Here is a 20,587-nt window from a genome sequence, read left to right on the forward strand (position 1 = left end):
CCTGGGGCTGTCACCCTCCCAGACTCTACTTCTGAGTCTTTTCACTCTCTTTGCTTTGGTTTCCTCAGGTTTTGATTTGTCAGGAAATTTGAGAGTTGAAGTGTTGAAAAGGAGTCCTACCCTGTTTGGGCAGATTGCTAGCAACCTAAGTCATTCAGAATTGTGCCACAAACTGAGAAGTCACACACAGCCTATTAGAGGGCCCTTGTGGCTATTTAAAAAAAAATTTTATTTAATTTTTGTTTATCTGTAAAGACTTCATTTATTTTTGAGCAGTTTTAAGTTCACAGCAAAACTGAGAGGAAAGCACAGAGATTTCCCTGGTAGGCCCTGCGCCTTCATGTGCACAGCCTCCCCCACTGTGCACAACCCACCGGAGTGTGATACGTTTGTTACACTTGATGCATCTGCACTGACTTGTCATAGTGACCCAAAGTCCGCGGTTTACATTAGGGTTCACTCTTGCTTTGAACATTCTGTGGGTTTGGACAAATGTGTAATGACACGTATCCCCCATGATAATATCATACAGCGAATTTTCACTGCCCTAATAATCCTCTCTGCTTCACCTCTTCATCCCTCCTCCTGCCTACCCCTGGCAGCTGCGGATCTTTGTACTGTCTCCATAGTCTTGCTTCTTCCAGAATATCATCTAGTTGGAATCACACAGCCTTTTCAGATTGGCTTCTTTCACTTAATATCGTGCATTCAAGTGGTTGATTTTTTAGGAGACAACTGGAATCTCCTTCTGACTCCCTGTTAACTTAGAATTGCTTAAAAATTATAGCAGCAGCTAGAAGTAGTGAGGACACATGCGTATTCTTGAGAAGTGACAGCCGTGTGAAAGCTTGCTCATGGGGCCACGTGGCCCACCTTCCTCAGGAGCTGAGGACCTGTTCCCGCCCAGAACAGTAGGTGCTTGCAGCTGTGACCCGAAGGCCTAGGGAGATTAAATGATGTTTAAAGTCACTTCTTTAAAAGGCAGTGATGTTTCTTATTAAAGTTAGTTTTGGTGCTCAGAAGTGGTGTGGCCTTAAGTTAAACAGATGGTTTCCTGATGTTGCTGGACACTTGAAGGGTCCCTGTCTTACAGGTGGCCTGTGTTCTGAGTGTTCGGTTTGCTCCTCACTGCATCTGCCGGTAGGTAGAAATGGTGTAAATTCCCATCCGGAAGTCTCACAGGTGTCTCTAGCCCATCAGGGCCACACCCGAATTCTTGACCCCCGCGCCCCACCACGCCTGTTCCTCCTCTCGTTTTCCTCATCTTGGCAAATGCATCCCACTGAGAAACTGTGCCTTTCTAGGCCCATCCTTCTCCCTCACCCTGCACAATCAATCCATGAGCAAACGTTGTCAGTTCCACCTCCAAGATGTGTTTCCAGTCTGACCACATCTATGCACTTCCAGGGACACACCCTAGACCTGCTCTCTAGCGCCCCTCAGCGGACAGCTGCAGGACCTCCTACTGTGGCCACCACACCCTGTACTCCCCACCCCACCCCCCGCCAGGGGTAAGCAGACAGTGCAGCACGTCATTCTCCTTCCTGCTCTGCCAGGTTTCCCATCCGAATTCCCTCAGGCCCTGCATGGTCCACTCCTCCCCACGCTCCAGCCTCCTGGTACTTCCTGCCCTTCTCGTCCTGCACCGCAGGCCCTTCCTGCATGCTGTCCCCTCTCCAGAGGGTTCTTAGCCCACTCTGTCTGGCAGACATCTGTCCTGCCGCATCTCTTAGAAGCTTTCCTGTATACAACTCAGTTTAATTAGGTCCTTCTTAATCTTGCTGTTTTCCTCAAGGCACTTACTATGATTTGTAATTTATGTTCACTTGTTATTTTAAAATTACAAAGTAAATATTGAATACATACAGGAGAATATTGGAATCATAGATATATGGTATAATGAGAAGAAAAGCAGTAAAATAAGCACCTATATACCACGACAGTTTAAAAATGAAACATTACCAGTATTTTTTGTGTGCCCCTCCCCAATCTCTGTCTCCTACCTCCTATCAGAGAGAACTGTCTTGAATTTTGGCTTATTATTCCATTAAATTTTTTAATTAATTTATTTATTTGTTTTTTGCTAGCTCCAGTTCTCCCTGGATCCAGAGCCCATTGCTATCCACTGCACAGCCTTCAATCACAATGGGAACTTGCTGGTCACAGGGGCGGCTGACGGCGTCATCCGGCTGTTTGGTAAGCAAGTGTGCTCATGGCAATCCTGGTCCCCTCCTTAAATGGCCCAGGGAAGAGAGCTGGGTTTTTCCCGCTGGACTATAGGCTAGCAAACCCAATTCAAGATGCTCATAATAGAGATTAACTTTGGTCAGGGTCTGCTGTTTCCAGAACACCCTCTGTAATCACCTTGCACATGGTCAGTTTCAGTGGACGCAGGAGGGGTGGAGCTTAGCAGCCCATCTGTCTTGAGCTGTTCCATCTGAGTCCTCAGGCCTAAGTGAGATCCAAGAGGACAAGAGGACACACGAGAGTAATGCTGTCCTGTCCTCTTGGTGCGGCTAGTTGATTATAACATAAAAGCATTACAACAGTGTGCACTGGAATCATCTGGCGTGCTGTTTAAATATGTTCATGCTGCGCCTGTCGCAGGAGACCCAGAGTCGGAGGGTCTGGGATGGGACTAGTGACTGTGTCTTTAACAGATCCCCAGGGTGCCCTGGTGGGAAGTTACAGAGGCCTCCTAGGAAGGACTTGTGTGTCCTCCTAGACATACGGGCTCTGCCCAGGGATTGCTGAACCTTACTTATGACCTAGGGAAAGAAGCTGCTTGTGAGGCTCAGGGGCAGCCTGGCCTCTTCGGCAGGTGCCTCCTGTCATGGGCAGATGCCTCCCCAGGGCCCGGGTGGGAATCTTAGTGGCGTCTGTTGCCTCAGATATGCAGCAGCACGAGTGCGCGATGAGCTGGAGGGCCCACTGCGGGGAGCTCTACTCCGTGGAGTTCAGCTACGACGAGAACACCGTGTACAGCATCGGCGAGGACGGGAAGGTGGGTGAGCAGGGTCTGGATCAGGAACTTCCCTCCCTCTGGCTCAGGCATCTGAGATTCCAGAGCGCACCAGAATAGCATGATGGGCTGGGTTTAAATCCTGACCATAGCTTTTACTAGCTCTGACCTTGAGCCTCTCTCTACCCTGTTTTGTTGTCTGTAAAACAGGGATAATAAAAGTGACCAATCTGAGGGGATCTTTGTAAGATTTAGATGAGTTCAGTGTGCATTGGCCATTCTTATGAAAGAGGAGTACCCACATCCTTTCTCCTTGTTGTAGCAAAGTGACTCATCCCACTGTAGATGGAGCGGTGGGGTCCGGATTTGGGGCCAGGTTGTGCTGCCGTGAGCTTGATTGTTGGATGGTCACAGCATGGATGTCTCAAGTTTGCCAGGGGTAGCTGCATAGGCCTGAGCAGAGTCAAGAATTGTAAAAAGGAAGCTGGGGGAAAAGGTAAAACTAAGTGCCCCCTTGTAGATTTTCTACAGGGTGGGGCAGACAGAGGTGGGAGACAGACTTGCTGTTCATGTATGCTCTCCTGGACCTTTTGGATTTTATACTATCTACTTGTATCATCCTTTGTTCATAGGATTCCTTCTATGGTTTTGTAAGTTCTCCCAGTATCCTTCCTTCCTAGTTACAAGAACCAATAAATCCCATCTCCCGTGTTTTGAGTTACACTTTTCTAATTTCCAGCCAAAAGGGCCCTAACAAGTTTCACAGAGATCTCCTATGTGGCTTAGCAGGGAATTTGGACCCTGTGGCCACCACTCTTGCTGCACCAGGGCAGAACCGTCTGACTTATTTCACTTAGAATAATGCCCTCGAGGTCCATCCATGTTGTCACAAGTTGCAAGATTTCATTTGTTTTTATGACTGAATAATATTCTATTGTGTGTGTATGTGTGTGTGTATATATACAGATATATACATACATACATATATATATAGACACCACACTATCTTCATCCATCAATGGACATATGTTGTTTCCGTATCTTGGCTATCGTGAATAATGCTGGAATGAACATGGGGATGTATATATGTTTTTGAATTAGTGTTCTCATTTTCCTCAGATAAATACCCAGAAGTGGAATTGCTGGGTCATGTGGCTGTTGTTAAATTTTTGAGGATCCTCCATACTGTTTTCCATTGTGGTTTTACCAATTTACATTCCAACCCACAGTGCAGAGAGTTCTCCTTACATCTTGGTTTCTGTGGCAACTTTGAGGCACTCTCCTGAGGAATCCTGGGAGTAGAGGGTAAGCTGGCACGCTCCCACCTCAGCTCTCCCACGATGTTCCAGTTTGGGCCAGAAGGGGAGGTACCGGGTATAGGAGGAAGTGCAGAACTTTGTGCCAATCCCACAGGGGAGGCCGTAGACCTCTGACACCTTCGCAGTCTCCTCAGACTCCTCATGGATTTGATCCCATGTCAGGAGGCCTCTCTCCTCCAGACTTCCTAACAGGAGACAGTGAGCAGTCAAGACTGAGCCCTGATAGAGCTGGGCAGACATGGGCTGGAGGGAGCCTCCAGCACCCCCTGCAGGCACTCATGAGGTCTCCTGTCACTGCCCTCCACCTGCCAAAAGGGCCCCCTCCTCCTCCTCCAAGCCCATCTCAAGAATCACAGCTCAGCTCATCAAGCATTCCCTGAGATCCCCCTGTGGGGCTGATGTGATCCAGAGCTCCGGGGCACAATCTTATATGAAACACCATCCTTTCCTCATCTTCAGGAGTGGGCCTTTCCACATTTAATGTTTCTGAAATGAAGATGCATTTTACATGTGGTAGAGAGAAGAAATGTGGAAAACAGAATACCATGAGGCAGGGGCTGTCCTAGAGGGCCTGTCAAGAGGCCGTAGGAGGATCCAGAAGGGAGGACTGAAAGCCGTCAGTGATGGCAGCTCTGCACCCTTCACCTTCAATGTCCTCAGCACTTATGGACTCACTCGGTTCATCATCACAGTTATTAACCAGAGTTGTAATTGTCTGTTTTCTTGTCTCTCTCTCCTGTTCGCCTTGAGTCTCTGGGAGGCAGAGGCATGTCTTTCTGCTCCTTGTATTCTCGATACATGCCATATGGAATACAGCAAGTGCTCAATGGGTTTTTATTAAAAAAATGAATGAACGGATCAATGAATGAATGAATACTTGTATTCTCTCCCTCAACAACTAGACTGCAGGCTCTGAGGATGAGCTTGTGGGTTTTTTTTTTCCCGCTTCTGGTGTATTTCTCACCTTAGGGCCTTGTTATGGTGTGAACTGTGTACTCCCAAAAGTCATATGTTGAAGCCTTAACCCCCCATACTTCAGAATGTGACTGTGTGTGGAGACAGAACCTTGAAAGAGGTGATTAAGTTAAAGATGAGGTCTTCAGAGTGGGCCCTAATCTAATCTGACTGGCATCCTTCTAAGAATAGAAAATTAGAACAAAGAGAGAGACACCAGGGATGCACATAACCAGAGGAAAAGGGATGTGAGGACACTACAAGAAGGTGGGCATCTGCAAGGAAGGAGAGAGGTATCAGGAGAAACCAACCCTGCCAAAACCATGAACGCAGACTTCCAGCCTCTAGACTGTAATAAAATACATTTCACTTGGTTAAGCACCCCAGTCTTCGGTATTTTGTTATGGCAACCCTAGGAACCTAATAAATGCCAGTACACCACACCCAGACCCAGGGTCTCCTCAAGGTATGCTGTGGCCAGCCTAAGATGGCTGGCTACATCAGGGGCTGAGAAGTAATGTGAGTGGCCCAAATGTTTACTATGTACCTGAATTTCTGGCTTATAGAGGGAAGGTGAGCCTTACCTGGGATGGTGTTGTCCAGTAGAAAGCCCAGAAATCCGCCTACAAACATGTCCGTGGTCAGCAGCACCTGGATGACCTGGTCCAGTTGGAGAATCCCTAGAGTAGAGACAAAAGTGATGGGGATTCCCAGGGACAAAGGGCCCCACTGGATCTGCCCTTGGAGTGGTCACAGTATAGAGGATGGAGAATCACCTGTTTGGAGCTTCTCACTGTTCTTGTTCACCCAGTTGGGAACGGCAAGCCCACAGAAGATGGAGAAGCCAAAGACAAAAATGTTCCTGGACGAGTTCATGTCCACGTACTGCAGGAGAGAGGGCCCCGTGGCAGCCCAGAACCATCATCTGTACTGCATATCAGTCTAATATCCTCAAATGCCCCCTCCCCTCCCACCACTACCAGAGGTGGGGAGCGAGGCTGGACTCAGAGTGACACATGCTTTCAGCAGACAAGCCAGGCCCCAATTCCCACTTGACCTTGGGAGTTGAGTGGTTTACATAATCCAATTCAAGCTGATGCAATTTCTGTTTTTCAGAAGTTTGGATGTTTCTGGCTATTTATTTCTTCGATTTAGGGGCAAGGGTGGTTCCTGAGACCAAGGATCCCCTCCTCTTACTCACCCCTGCCCCAGCCCTGTTCCATTCATCTCAGTCCCCATGGGCTCCTTTCAGGGCATGCAATGCTGCTCCTTTTCCAAAGGTGCCTCGCCTCACCTGCAGATTGGAAATTCCCACAGCAGCGATGACCCCGAACATCACCAGGAACATGCCTCCGATCACAGGTGTTGGGATAGTTGCAAATGCAGCCCCAATCTTCCCAAATACTCCCATCAGGAGCAGCACACAGCCTGCAGCAACAATCACCATTCTGCTCCCCACCTACAGTGCTCAAGGAGATGGAGGACAAGGAGCTCAGCACCAGCCAGGCCACATGCCCCAGAGGTCTCTGCCCTGCTCCCAGGACAACTGAAACATCACTCCAGTTGATTTGAGAGAACAGCACCTCCCAACCCCAAAATGGCCCCCCTCTGCTCCCACATGGGGTTTGAGAAAGTATAAGGATATGACCTTTGATCCTGGTCTCTGCCCTCACCTCTCAACTCTGCTGTGCTTACATTTGTTTTCAAGTCCTGACTTAAATACTCCTCCTCTAAGAAGTCTTTACAATGGACCAGAAATTCTCTCTTGGGGAGGCATTTCTCCCATGCTTAAGAATAGAGGTTTGAGAGCCAATCCAAGCTCTGTCTCTAACTATCTGTGTGACTTTAGGTACATTACCTAACCTCTCCAAATGTCAGCATCTAAATTTATCAAAAGGGATTAATAATGTTTACTTTGCAAACTCATTGTATGAGGCCAGTACTACCCTGATACCAAAGCCAAATAAGGACACTACAAGAAAATAAAACTACACCCAACATCCTTGACGAATGCAGATGTAAAAATTCTCAACAGAATATTAACAAACCGATTTCAACTGCACATCAAAAAGATCATACACCATGATCAACTGGGTTTTATTCCAGGGATGCAAGGATGGTCCAACATCTGCAAATCAATCAATGTGATACACCACACTAATACAAAGAAAGATAAAAAATCATATGATCATCTCAACAGATGCCAAAAAAGCATTTGATAAGATCCAACATCCATTTATGATAAATATTCTCAACAAATTTGGTATAGAAGGAATATACCTCAACATGATAAAGGTCATATGTGACAAACCCACAGCTAACATCATGCTCAACAGTGAAAGGTTGAAAGCTTTTTCTCTAAGGTCAGGAAGAAGACAAGTGTGCCCACTTTCACTACTCCTATTCAACTTAGTAGTGTAACGACATAGTACTGGAAGTCCCAGAAAGAGCAATGAAGTAAGATAAAGAAATAAAAGGCATCTAAATGAGAAAGGAAGAAGTAAAATTGTCTTTATTTGCAGATGATATGATCTCATGTGTAGAAAATGTGTAAAAAAGACTCAACCAAGTAACTGTTAGAACCAAGCAAAAAATCAGTAAAGTTGCAGGACACAAAAGCCAACATACCAAAATCAGTTGCATTTCTGTACACTAACAACAAAATATCTGAAAAAGAAATAAAGGAAACAATCCTCTCACAGTAGCATTAAAAATAATAAAATACTTAGGAATAAATTTGACCAAGGAAATGAATGATCTGTACCCTAAAAACTATAAGACTGATGAAAGAAATTGAGGGAGAAACAAATAAATGGAAAGATATCCCATGTTTACAGATCTGAAGAATTAATATTGTTAAAATGCCAAAACTACCCAAAGCCGTCTATAGATTAAATGCAATCCGTATCACAATTCCAATGACATTTTCCACAGAAATAGAAAAAACAATCTTAAAATTCATAGGTAACCACTAAAGGCCCTGAATAGCTGAAGCAATCCTGAGAAAGAACAATAGAGCTAGAGGCATCACAATTCCTCATTTCAAACTATACTGCAAAGCTATAGTAATGAAAACAGTAGGGTACTGGCATAAAAATAGACATGTAGACCAATGGAACAGAATCAAGAGCCAACAAATCACCCCTGCCTATACAGTCAACTTATATTTGACAAGAGAGCCGAGAATACTCGATGGAGAAAGGATAGTCTCTTCAATAAATGGTATTGGCAAAACTGGATAACCACACACAGAAAAATGAAATTGGACCCCTATCTTACACCACTCACAAAATTTAACTTGAAATGGATTAAAGACTTAAATGTAAGACCTGAAGCCATAAAACTCTTTGTGGAAAACAGAGAGAAAGCTCCTTGACATTGGTCTCACCAGTGATTTTTTTGGATATGATAGCCAAAGCACAAGCAATTAAAGTGAAAATCAACAAGTGGGACTACATCAAACTAAAAAGCTTCTGCACAGCAAAAGAAACAATCAACAAAATGAAAAGACAATCTGTGAAATGGGAGAAAATATTTTCAAACTATATATCAGATAAGGATTTAAAATGCGAATGTATAAAAGACTCTTACAACTCAATAGTAACAAAAAAAGTGATTTAAAAATGGGCAGATGAGGTTGGTGTCAAGATGATGGTGTAGGCAGACTCTGAACTCACCTTCTCCCACAAACTCAACCAATTTACAACTATTCTTAGAATAATTACTCCTGAGAGAGCACTGAAAACTGGATAAAAATAACCCCAGCAATAGGGAACCATCCTGACAGAGATGGAAGAGGCAGAAATTCTTTTCTTGGGAGAAAAAAGGCTACTTTTGTGAGCCACAGAGCTTCATGGCTGGCTGGGAGCAATCCTAAGGTATGAAGCCTTCCCTGGAGGAGTGGGGAACCTGAGCGAGAGATTGATGCCACTATAAGCATTCTTCGGACTCAGCACAATTGAGACATGTCATAATATTGGGCTTTGCCAGCTATTAACTACAATGGGGAATACCCCCCGAATAGATATCAGACATAAGCAAAAAAAAGTCAGCTTTTAAGGGGCCCACACACAAATTCACCCATTTCAGAAAGCAACCTAAAGTCACCCAGAAAGAAAGGTGCACAGTCTTTTCTTGAAAGAGACTCAGCTGATAGGCTCTGGGCACCTCTTGGTGAGAGGTGAGAGCTCTTCAGGGACTGAGACATTGGTGGCAGCTGTTATTGTAACCTAGTACAGGCATGCTGACACACACTGGCAGATACCATTGGAGTTCTTCCCCTGGCCTCTTAGCCCAGGGGTCTGCCCCACCCACTATGGCACTAATTTAATACAGCTCAGCCAGGGCAGGCAGCCCACCCTAGGGACTGGCCTCTCCCAACAGCAAGCCCTTGGGCAACTTCTTGGCCTGCATAGACTGGGTCCCTGGAGCCTCTGCAGGCAGGCAAGTGGGTCTGCCTCTGCAGGGCAGGGTGTGTGCAGGTAGAGTGTGTGGGGACCTCTGCAGTGGTACAACTGGGTCTGCTTCAGGAGGTCAGGACATGTGCATGGACCAGGACTGTGTTTACAGTGTGTGTGGACCTGTGGGGCATGGGGCTTGTCAGCAGCAGAAGACCTGTGCTTCTTAAACAGCCACATAGGGGACCAGCCCCACCTTCCAAAGCCTGAAACAATTGGTTGCTCCTATGCGTGGGGCCAGCCCCACTCAGCTACAATCCTGAGACAGCTGACAACAGCTTAGCAGGCCAGTGGCCTATATCAATTGTAAGCCCCTGAGCCTAGCAGCCAGCCACACTGGGGGCCTACTCAATTGACAGAGAAACTTCAACAGTAATATGCTATTATACATTGTACCCAAATGTGCTGGGGCTCCCCAAACCTGAAAAAGTGCCTGAAGGGTCCATAGCAACCACATGCAGCTGATCATTAGAACCAGCTGGCAGGGGGGACAGCCTAGCCTCCCTACCACAAAAGAAGGACACACGTAGCTCACACAGGGGACACCCCTGTAACATTTGGTACTGGTGACAAGAGGGAAGCAAACTGCTGGACTTCATAAGGCATCTCTTACGTAAGTCCACCTCTCCAAGATCAGGAGACATAGCTGACCCACATAGTATATATATACTTATAAAATATATATATTATAATGTATATTATATATATATTATATATATAAGTACAGAGAAAGAAGCAAAACAAAGAGGCAAAGGAATACTTTCCAAACAAGGGAACAGGAAAAGACCCCAGAAAAATAACTAAATGAAACAGAAATAAATAATCTACCTGACATAGAGTTCAAACAATAAGTCATAAGGATATTCACTGATCTTGAGAAAAGAATGGAAGAACTCAGTGAGAACATCAACAAAGAATTGGAAAATATGAAAAACAACCAATCAGAAATGAAGAATACAATACTGGAAATGAAAAATTAACTGGAGGGTCTCAATAGTGGAGTAAATGATACCTAAGAATGGATCAGCAAGCTGGTTGAAAGACTAGAGGAAATCACCCAAGCTGAACAGATAAAAGAAAAAAGAATTAAAAAGAACAAGAATAGCCTAAGGGAACCCTGGGACAACATCAAGCACACTAACATTTATATTATAGGTATCCCAGAAGGAGAAGAGAGAGACAAAGGGTCAGAGAATCTATTTGAAAATGTAATAGCTGAAAACCTTCCTAACCTAAGGAAGGAAACAGACATCCAGGTACCAAGCACAGAGAGCACCAAACAAGATAAACCCAAAGAGGCCCACACCAAGACACATTATAATTAAAATTTCCAAAATCAAAGATAAAGAGAGGATCCTAAAAGCTGCAAGAGAAAGGCAAGAAGTGACGTAAAAAGGAAACCCCATTAAGGCTATTAGTTGACTTCTCAGCAGAAACCTTACAAGCTGGAAGGGAGTGGCATGATATATTTAAAGGGCTGAAAGGAAAAAACCTGCAGCCAAGAATACTCTACCCAGCAAGGTTATCATTCAGAATGCAAGGAGAGATAAAGAGTTTCCTAGACAAGCAAAAATTAAAGGAGTTTATCACCAGGAAACCACTTCTATGAGGAATGCTGAAAGGACTTAAGTGGGAAAGAAAAGACCACAAAGAGGAATAAGAAAACTATCAAAAAATAAAAAAGGCAATAAAATCACTGGTAAAGGCAAAAATACAGTAAAGTTAGTAGGTCAACCACCAACGAAGATAATATGAAGGTCAAAAGACAAAAGTACTAAAATTACCTACTTCAATGATGAGAGGGTAATGGATATACACACACAAAATAAGAGGTTAGATATGATATCAAAAACAAAATGTGGGAGGAGGGGAGTAAAAGAGTAGAGCTTTTAGAAAGAGGTCAAACAAAAGAGACCATCAACTTAATATAGATTGCTATATACATAGATTATTATATATGAACCTCCTGGTAATCACAAACCAGAAACCTATAATAAATACCGAAATAATTAAGAGAAAGGAACCCAAACATAATACTAAAGAAAGCCATCAAACCACAAGGGCAGAGAGCAAGAGAAGAAGAAAGGGACAGAGAAGAACTACTAAAACACGCAGAAAAAAAGTAACAAAATGGCAATAAGTACATATTTATCAATAGCTACTTTAAATGTCAATGTACTAAATGCTCCAGTCAAACAGCATAGGGTGGCTAATTGGATAAAAAAACAAAACCTATATATATGCTGGATACAAGAGATCCACTTTAGACCTAAAGACACTCACAAACTGAAAGTGAAGGGATGGAAAAAGATACTCCATGCAAATAACAAAGAAAGGAAAGCTGGGGTAGCAATACTTATATCAAAAGAAATAGACTTTAAAACAAAAATTGTAACAAGAGACAAAGAAAGGCACTACGTAATGATAAAGGGAACAATCCAACAAGAAGATATAACACTTATAAATATCTATGCACCCAACATAGGAGCAGCTAAATATATAAAGCAACTATAACAGACATAAAATGAGAAATAGACAGTAACAGAATAATAGTGGGAGACTTTAACTTTCCACTTACACCAGTGGATAGATCATCCAAACAGAATACAAGTAAGGAAATATCAGCCTTAAATGACACATGAGAGCATATGGACTTAGTAGATATATACAGAACATTCCACCCCAAAACCACAGAATACACATTCTTTTCAAATGCACATGGAACATTCTGCAGGATTGATCACGTATTAGGCCACAAAACAAGTCTCAGTAAATTTAGTAAGATTGAAATAATACCAAGCATCTTATCTGACCACAAAGGCATGAAAATAGAAATCAACTACTATAGGAAGAAATCAGAAAGTCACAAATATGTGGAGATTAAACAAAATGCTACAATGGTTGGGTCAGTGAAGAAATCAAAGGAGAAATTAAAAAATACATGGAGACAAATAAAAATGAAAATACAACATGCCAAAATCTGTGGGATACAGAAAAAGTGGTTCTAAGAGGAAAGTTTATAGCAATACAGACCTACCTCAACAAACAAGAAAAATCTCAAATAAACAATCTAACAATGGAACTGGAAAAAGAAGGGGAAAAAATGCTCCCAAACAGTAGAAGGATGAAAATAATAAAAATCAAAGCAGAAATAAATGAAATAGAGATTTAAAAGACAACAGAAAAATATCAATGAAACCAAGAGCTGATTCTTTGAAAAGATAAACAAAATTGATGAACTTTTAGTTAGACTCACCAAGAAAAAAAGAGAGAAGCCTCAAATAAATAAAATCAGAAATTAATGAGGAAAAATTACAATGGACACCTCAGAAATACAAAAGATTATAAGAGAATACTACAAAAAGCTATATGCCAGCAAATTGGATTATCTAGAAGAAATGGATAAATTCTTATAATGATACAACCTTCCATAGCTGAAACAAGAAGAAATAGAAACTTTGAATGACTGATTGGATCACCAGTAAGGAGACCGAAACAATGATCAAAAACCTCCCCAAAAATAAAAGCAGTACCAGATGGCTTCCCTGGTGAATTCTACCAAACATTCAAAGAAGACTTAATACCTGTCCTTCTCAAGCTCTCCCAAAAAATTTAAGAGGAGAAGAAGCTTCCTAACTGATTCTATGAAACCAACATTACCCTGATACCAAAACCAGTTGACAACACCATAGAATAAGAAAAATACAGGCCAATATCACTGATGATTGTTGATGCAAAAATCCTCAACAAAATGCTAGCAAATCAAATATAATAGTACATTAAAAGGTCATATACCATGATCAAATGGAATTTATTCCAGGGATGCAGGGATGGTTCAACATCCACAAATCAACCAACATGATACACCACATTAACAAAATGAAAAATAAAAATCACATGATCATCTCAATAGATGCAAAGAAAGCATTTGACAAGATACAGCATCCATTTATGATAAAAACTCTGAATAAAATGGGTATGGAAGGAAAGTACCTCAACATAATAAAGGCCATATATGACAAACCCGCAGCTAATATCATTCTCAGTGGAGAAAACCTGAAGGCTATCCCTCTAAGAACAGGAACCAGACAAGGATGCCAACTTTCACCAATCTTATTTAGCATAGTATTAGAAGTCTTAGCAAGAGCAATCAGGCAGGAAAAAGAAAGAAAAGAGATCCAAATTAGAAAGGAAGAAGTAAAACTGTCACATTTGCAGATGACATGATTTTATATAAGGAAAACCCTAAAGAATTAACTAAAAAACCTTTAGAAGTAAGAAAGGAATACCATAAAGTTGCAAGACACAAAATCAACATACAAAAATCAGTTGCATTTCTATACACTTACAGCAAAGAAGAAGAAAGAGAAATTAAGAACACTATCCCATTTAAAATTGCAAAAAAAAAAAAAAAAAAAACCCTAGAAATAAACTTCACCAAAAAGGTGAAAGATCTGTACCCTGAAAACTAAAACATTGTTGAAAGAAATTGAAGAAGACACAAAGACATGGAAAGGTATACCATGCTCTTGGATTGGAAGAATTAACATAGTTAAAATGTCCATACTATCTAAAGCAATCTACAGGTTCAATGCAATCACTATCAAAGTTCCAACAACATTTTCCACAGAAATAGAATAAAGAGTCCTAAAATATATATGGAACAACAAAAGACCCTGAATAGCCAAAGGAATCCTGAGAAAAAAGAACAAAGCTGGAGGTATCACACCTCCAGGTTTCAACATATACTACAAAGCTGTAGTAACCAAAACTGCATGGTACTGGCACAAAAACAAACACACAGATCAATGGAACAGAATCAAGAGCCAAGAAATAAACCCACACGTTTATGGACAGCTAATATTCGACAAGGGAGCCAAGAGCATACAATGGAGAAAAGAGAGTCTCTTTGATAAATGGTGTTGGGCAAACTGGACAGCCACGTGCAAAAGAGTGAAAGTAGACCATTATCTTACACCAAACACAAAAATTAACTGAAAGTGTATTAAAGAATTGAATGTAAGACCTGGAATCACTAAACTTCTGGAAGAAAATGTAGGCAATATGCTCTTCAACATCAGTCTTAGCAGCATATTTTCAAGTACCATGTCTTACCAGGCAAGGTAAACAATAGAAAAAATAGACAAATGGGACTAAATCAAACTAAAAAGCTGCTGCATAGCAAAGGAAACCATCAACAAAACAAAAAGACAACCTAACAATTGGGAGAAGATATTTTCAAACCATATATCTGATAAGGGGTTAATATCCAAAATATACAAAGAACTCATACATCTCAGCAACAAAAAAATAACCCAATTAAAAATGGGCAAAAGGTCTGAACAGACATTTCTCCAAAGATAATATACTAATGGCCATCAGGCACACAAAAAGATGTTCAAGATCATTAACTATCAGGGAAATGCAAAGCAAAACTACAATGAGATATCACCTCACTCTCATCAGAATGGCTATAATTAACAAGACAAGAAACAATAAGTGTTGGAGAAGATGTGGAGAAAAGGAAACACTCATACATTGCTGGTGGGAGTGCAAACTGGTGCAGCCACTATGGGAAACTGTATGGAAATTCCTGAAAAAGTCAAGAATATTACTACCATATGACCCAGCTATTCCACTGATGGGTATTTATCCAAAGAACACAAATGCATCAAGATACATGTACCCCTATGTTCATTGCAGTATTATTCACAATAGCTAAGACTTGGAAGCAGCCTAGATGCCCATTAAGTGATAAATGAAGTAGGAAGATGTGGTATATATACACAATGGAATACTATGCAGCCATAAGAAATGATGAAATCCAGCCATTTCTGATAACATGGATGGACCTTGAGGGTATTATGCTAAGTGAAATAAGTCTAAGGGAGAAAGTCAAATGCCATATGATCTCATTCATAAGTAGAAGATAAAAACAATGACAAACACATAGAAACAGAGATTGTATTTGTGGTTACCAGAGGGGAAGAGGGGAGGTAGGAGGGTAAAAAGGGTGATTAGGAACATGTATGTGGTGGTGGATTGTAATTAAGTCTTTAGGTGGTGAACATGTAATCTACACAGAAATCAAAATATAATGATGCACACTTGAAATTTATATAATGTTATAAACCAATGTTACCACAATAATAAATAAATGAATGAATGAATAAAAAATGGGAAGGGGAACTTAATAGATATTTTTCCAAAATACATAAAAGTATGCTCAACTTCTCTAATCATCAGGGAAATGCAAATCGAAACCACAATGAGATATTATCTCACACTTGTTAGAATGGTTATCATCAAAAAGATGAGATAACAAGTCTTGATGAGGATATGGAGAAAAGGGAACCCTTGTAGACTCTTGGTGGGAATGTAAATTGGTGCAGCCATTGTCGAAAACAGTATGGAGGTTCCTTAAAAATTAAAAAATAGAACTACCATATGATCCAGCAATACCACTTCTGGTATTTATCTGAAGAAAATGAAAACACTCACTGGAAAAGATATATGCACCCCCATGTTCATTGTAGCATTATTGACAATAGCCAATATATGGACAACCTAAGTATCCATTGATAGATGAATGAAGAAAATGTGGTATATATATATATATATATATGTATATATATATATATATATATATACACACACACACAACAGATGTATATCATATCACAATCAGCCATAAAATATGAAGGAAATCCTGCCATTTGTGACAATATGGATGGACCTTGAGGGCATTATGCATGGTGAAAGAAGTCAGACAGAGAAAAATAAATACTATATTTTGTTATTAAAATGTGGAATCTAAAAAAGCTAAACCTGTAGAAATAGAGAGTAGAATGGTGGTTACTAGGGGATGTAGGCTGGAGAATATGGGTAAATGTTAAAGAGTACAATTTCCAGTTAGAAGATGAATAAATTCTGGGGATCCTAATGCATGGGATTGTGATTCTAGTTAACAGTACTCTATTATGTACTTGAAAGTTGCTTAGAGAGTAGATCTTAAGTGTTCTCACCACAGAAAAGAAGTGGTAATTATGTAACATGATAGAGGTGTTAATGGTGGTCATCATACTGGAATATAAAAGTGTACTCAATAAACACACCATACACCTTAAACTTACACAAGGTTATATGTCAAGTGCATCTCAATATGGCTGGGGCTGATAAAAGGAAAATCAGTGTACCTGGAGCACAGTGACACACAGAGACATAGAAGATGGGATGGAGAGTAAGGCAAAGGCTCTGTCATGAGGGGCTTTAAGGGCCGTAGAAAGGAGTTAGAGTAAAATCCAAGGACAGAGCATGAGCTAAACATGGTACATATCTACTATGGAATATTAGTCAGCCTTAAAAAGGAAGAAAATTCTGACACCTGCTACAACATGGATGAACATTGAGGACATTATATGAAGTGAAATAAGCCAGACACAAAAGACAGATACTGGGGGCTGGCCCCATGGCTGAGTGGTTAAGTTTGCACGCTCCTCTTTGGTAGCCCAGGGTTTACTAGTTTGGATCCTGGGCACGGGCCTACACACTGCTCATCAAGCCATGCTGTGCTAGCATCCCCATAGAAGAACTAGAATGACTTACAACTAGGATATACTGGGGTGCTGGGGCTTTGAAGAGAAAAGGAAAAAAGAGGAAGGTGGGCAACAGATGTTAGTTCAAGGCCAGTCTTCCTCACACACACACAAAATGATACTGCATGATTCTACTTATATAAGGTACCTAGAGTAGTCAGATTCATTGACACAGAAACTAGAATGGTGGTTGACGGGCTGGGGCAGGGGGGAAATAAGGAGTTGTTTAACTGGTTCAGGGTTCAGATTTTCAAGATGAAAAGAGTTCTGAAGATTGGCTGCACAACAATTTGAATGTATTTAACTCTACTGAACTGTACACTTAGAAGTGGTTACAATGGTAAATTTATGTTATGTGTACTTTATCACAATTAAAACTAAAAATCCAAAGACAAAGGAAACTCAATAAAGCTGTGTTAAATAGGGTGGTGACATGATGTGAGTTACATTTCAAAAAGTTCCCTCTATAAAAAGTCACTTCATTATTATTAGTAGATACATTTCCTCAGGACAAATTAGATTTTCTCGACAAGCAATTATTATGGAATATGTGTAAACTATGATTTCTCCTTAATCTCTATGGGGGTTCATTTAGGTACGAAACTGAGACAAGGCTCCCTCCCAGCATTAACTGGTCCTATCAAGAATCTTACAAGTGAATTTTTTCCTAGTTCATTTCTCCAGAGGATCGATTATTTCACTAGGGTCACTACTAATTGCTATTGCCTGGTTTTCATAGACTTTTTGAGTAGCTAGGAGTGTGAGAATGCTAAGGATGTACATTTCACCCCCTCATAGTAGATTTTAAAATAAAATAAGTTTATACAAAGGTTAAAAGAACCAAACAAGAGGAGTGAGGTCTGCATCATCGCAAAGTGAGCTCTTCCCTTAGACTCTCTGAGATACAATGAAAAGAACGCTCATAAACCAACAGAGGACATTCACACAACATAATAGACATCTGAGATCCCATGCAACCATACGTCTGAAGGTAGAGGTGGTGGACCCCCTGAGAAGCAGTGGAAAGAGTTAAAGGGATCTCCTCTCCCTCCCCGAATGGCAGTGATCTAGGGCATGCGACTGCATGTAGCTCTGAGAGAAGAATGGGGAAAGGGGAGCGTCTACAGGAACACCTTCACCTCAGAGTGGCCTCCCAGCCTGTGGGAACGCTCAACACCGAGGTGGCTAAACAATCACAGGGTGGGTCTTCACCAAGTCGATCAGCCCAAAAGGGCAGACAGTGAGTGGAGAGAGGGAGCACCTGTGGGATTGTGCACATGAAAGTGAGGGCACCTCCCCACTCCTGGTGCACCAGCTTGGCCAGTCAGTAGGATCAAAGGACCCTCACCAGAGTGCCTGCGCACATATGTAAATCAGCAGCAGCCAGTGGGCAAATGCAGACAGGCCCTACCAGCACAGCTTCCAAAGGACAGGCACAGCTGCCAAGGATCATGGTGGACTTAGAATACACAGCTCCTGCCCCCCACCCCATGGCAATTGGTGGATATGCAACCAGATACTATCACTATGTAAAGACACAAATCCACCCTGTCAAATAGTATGAAGAGGTATATTAACACTCCAGACCAGAAGGAAAAAGACAAGCACCCAGAAATCAATCATGAAGTCACAGAAATTTATAATATAAGTGACAAAGAACTCAAAATAGGTATCATAAAAAAACTGAACAAGTTACATAAAACTCAGAAAGACAGCTCAGTGAAATTAGGAAAAAAATTAATGAACAGAGGGAATTATTCAAAAAAGAGATTGAAAGTATAAAAAAAAGCAACCAGAAATGTTGGAGATGAAAAACATAATGAATGAGATAAAGAAAAATGTGGAGTCCTTAAATAACAGAGCTTATAGTATGGAGGACAGAATTAGCAATTTAGAGGACAGAAATACAGAAGTGCTTCAGATGGAAGCATGGACTAAAAAGAAATGAAGATGGACTAAAAAGAAATGAAGAAATCCTCTGAGAAATATCAACAAACTCAATGAGGAAATGCAACATAAAAATTATAGGTATTAAAGAGGGAGAAGTGAGGGAGAAAGAAGCAGAGAGCTTATTCAAAGAAATAGTAGCTGAGAACTTCCCAAATCTGGAGAAGGGGCTGGAATTACAAGTAAATAAAGTTAACAGAACTCCTAATTACATCAATGTAAAGAAAACCTTCTCCAAGGCATATATTAGTAAAAACTGCCAAATCCAATGACTTGGAAAAAAATATCAAGGGCAGCAAGGCAGAAGAAAATAATATACAAAGGAAACCCTATCAGGCTTTCAGTGGATTCCTCAGCAGAAACCTTACATGCTAGGGAAGAGTGGAATGATAATCAAAATTCTGAAAGATAAAAACTTTCAGCCAAGAATACTCTATCCAGTGAAAATATCCTTAAGATAGGATGGAGAAATAAAATCTTTCCCACATAAAGAAAAGCTGAGGGAATTTGTCACCACAAGCGCCCTCCCAATAAGAAATGATCAAGAAGGCCCTAATAACTTGAAAAAAAAGAAAGAGTTTACAAAGACTTGAGCAAGGAGACAAATAGGCAGACAAAATCAGAAAACTGCAGCTCTCTCTCAGAACAGGTTAGCAAACACTTAATTATCACATTAAAGATAAAGGGAAAGAAAGCATCTAAAATAGCTATAATCCCTTCATTACAACCACAAACTCACAACACAAAACAGAACAGGTTGTGAGAACAATAACTTAGATGGGGAAAAGGAAAGGGATGGAACCTGTTTAGACTAAGGAAATAAGAGGCTATCAGAAAATGGACTATCTCATCTACAAGATCTTTTATACAAAGTTCACATTAACCAGTAAACAAAAAATCAGAACAGAGACACAAATGATAAATAAAAAGGAAATTGAGAAATCATCATAGAGAACCACAAAACTGAATTGGCCATTGGGAATACACAGGATGAGAAACAAGGGAAATACAGAACAGGAAAATGAGATAAAATGGCAGTATTAAGCCCTCATATATCAATAATCACTCTAAATATAAATGAATTGAGTTTTTCAATCAAAAGACACAGAGTGGCTGGATGGATTAAAAAACAAGACCCAACAATATGCTACCTCCAGGAAACACATCTCCACTCTAAAGAGAAATGCAGGCTCATAGTGAAGGGATGGAAGATAATACTCCAAGCTAATGGCAAACAAAAGAAAGCAGATGTTGCCATACTCATGTAAGACAAAGTAGACTTCAAGATAAAAAAGGCAATGAGAGACGAAGGGCAGCATATAATGATAAAAGGGACACTCCACCAAGAGGACA

General features: G+C 41.1%; 2 protein-coding genes across 22 annotated transcripts in view; one reads left to right on the top strand and one right to left on the bottom strand.

Moving 5' to 3' along the window:
* The window catches only part of LOC103541784 (WD repeat-containing protein 91-like), a 49,617-nt gene that overhangs the window by 11,197 nt on the left and 17,833 nt on the right, over positions 1–20,587 (top strand). For 5 of the 8 annotated variants that reach the window (XR_011539620.1, XM_070617802.1, XM_070617806.1 and 2 more), the window contains exons 10-11: positions 2,088–2,196; positions 2,892–3,004. Coding sequence is in view for 7 of the 8 variants with exons in the window: in XM_070617802.1 (XP_070473903.1) it covers positions 2,088–2,196; positions 2,892–3,004 (222 nt within the window). In the remaining variant the exon portion in view is untranslated. Of the gene's footprint in view, positions 1–2,087; positions 2,197–2,891; positions 3,671–20,587 lie in introns of those variants that run through there. The other 3 variants (XM_070617803.1, XM_070617805.1, XM_070617804.1) reach the window with 1 other exon arrangement.
* The window catches only part of LOC103541785 (solute carrier family 23 member 1-like), a 60,104-nt gene that overhangs the window by 2,418 nt on the left and 37,099 nt on the right, over positions 1–20,587 (bottom strand). For 4 of the 14 annotated variants that reach the window (XM_070617786.1, XM_070617785.1, XM_070617794.1 and 1 more), the window contains 5 exons: positions 6,530–6,694; positions 6,012–6,120; positions 5,820–5,915; positions 4,211–4,466; positions 195–1,134 (listed from right to left, as the gene is read on the bottom strand). In XM_070617786.1, the coding sequence (XP_070473887.1) occupies positions 1,017–1,134; positions 4,211–4,466; positions 5,820–5,915; positions 6,012–6,120; positions 6,530–6,694 (744 nt within the window). In that variant the 3' untranslated portion in view covers positions 195–1,016. Of the gene's footprint in view, positions 1–194; positions 1,135–2,364; positions 4,467–5,819; positions 5,916–6,011; positions 6,121–6,529; positions 6,695–20,587 lie in introns of those variants that run through there. The other 10 variants (XR_011539613.1, XR_011539612.1, XM_070617790.1 and 7 more) reach the window with 5 other exon arrangements.

Source organism: Equus przewalskii, chromosome 4 (assembly GCF_037783145.1).
Source record: "Equus przewalskii isolate Varuska chromosome 4, EquPr2, whole genome shotgun sequence".
NCBI classification, from domain to species: Eukaryota; Metazoa; Chordata; class Mammalia; order Perissodactyla; family Equidae; genus Equus; species Equus przewalskii.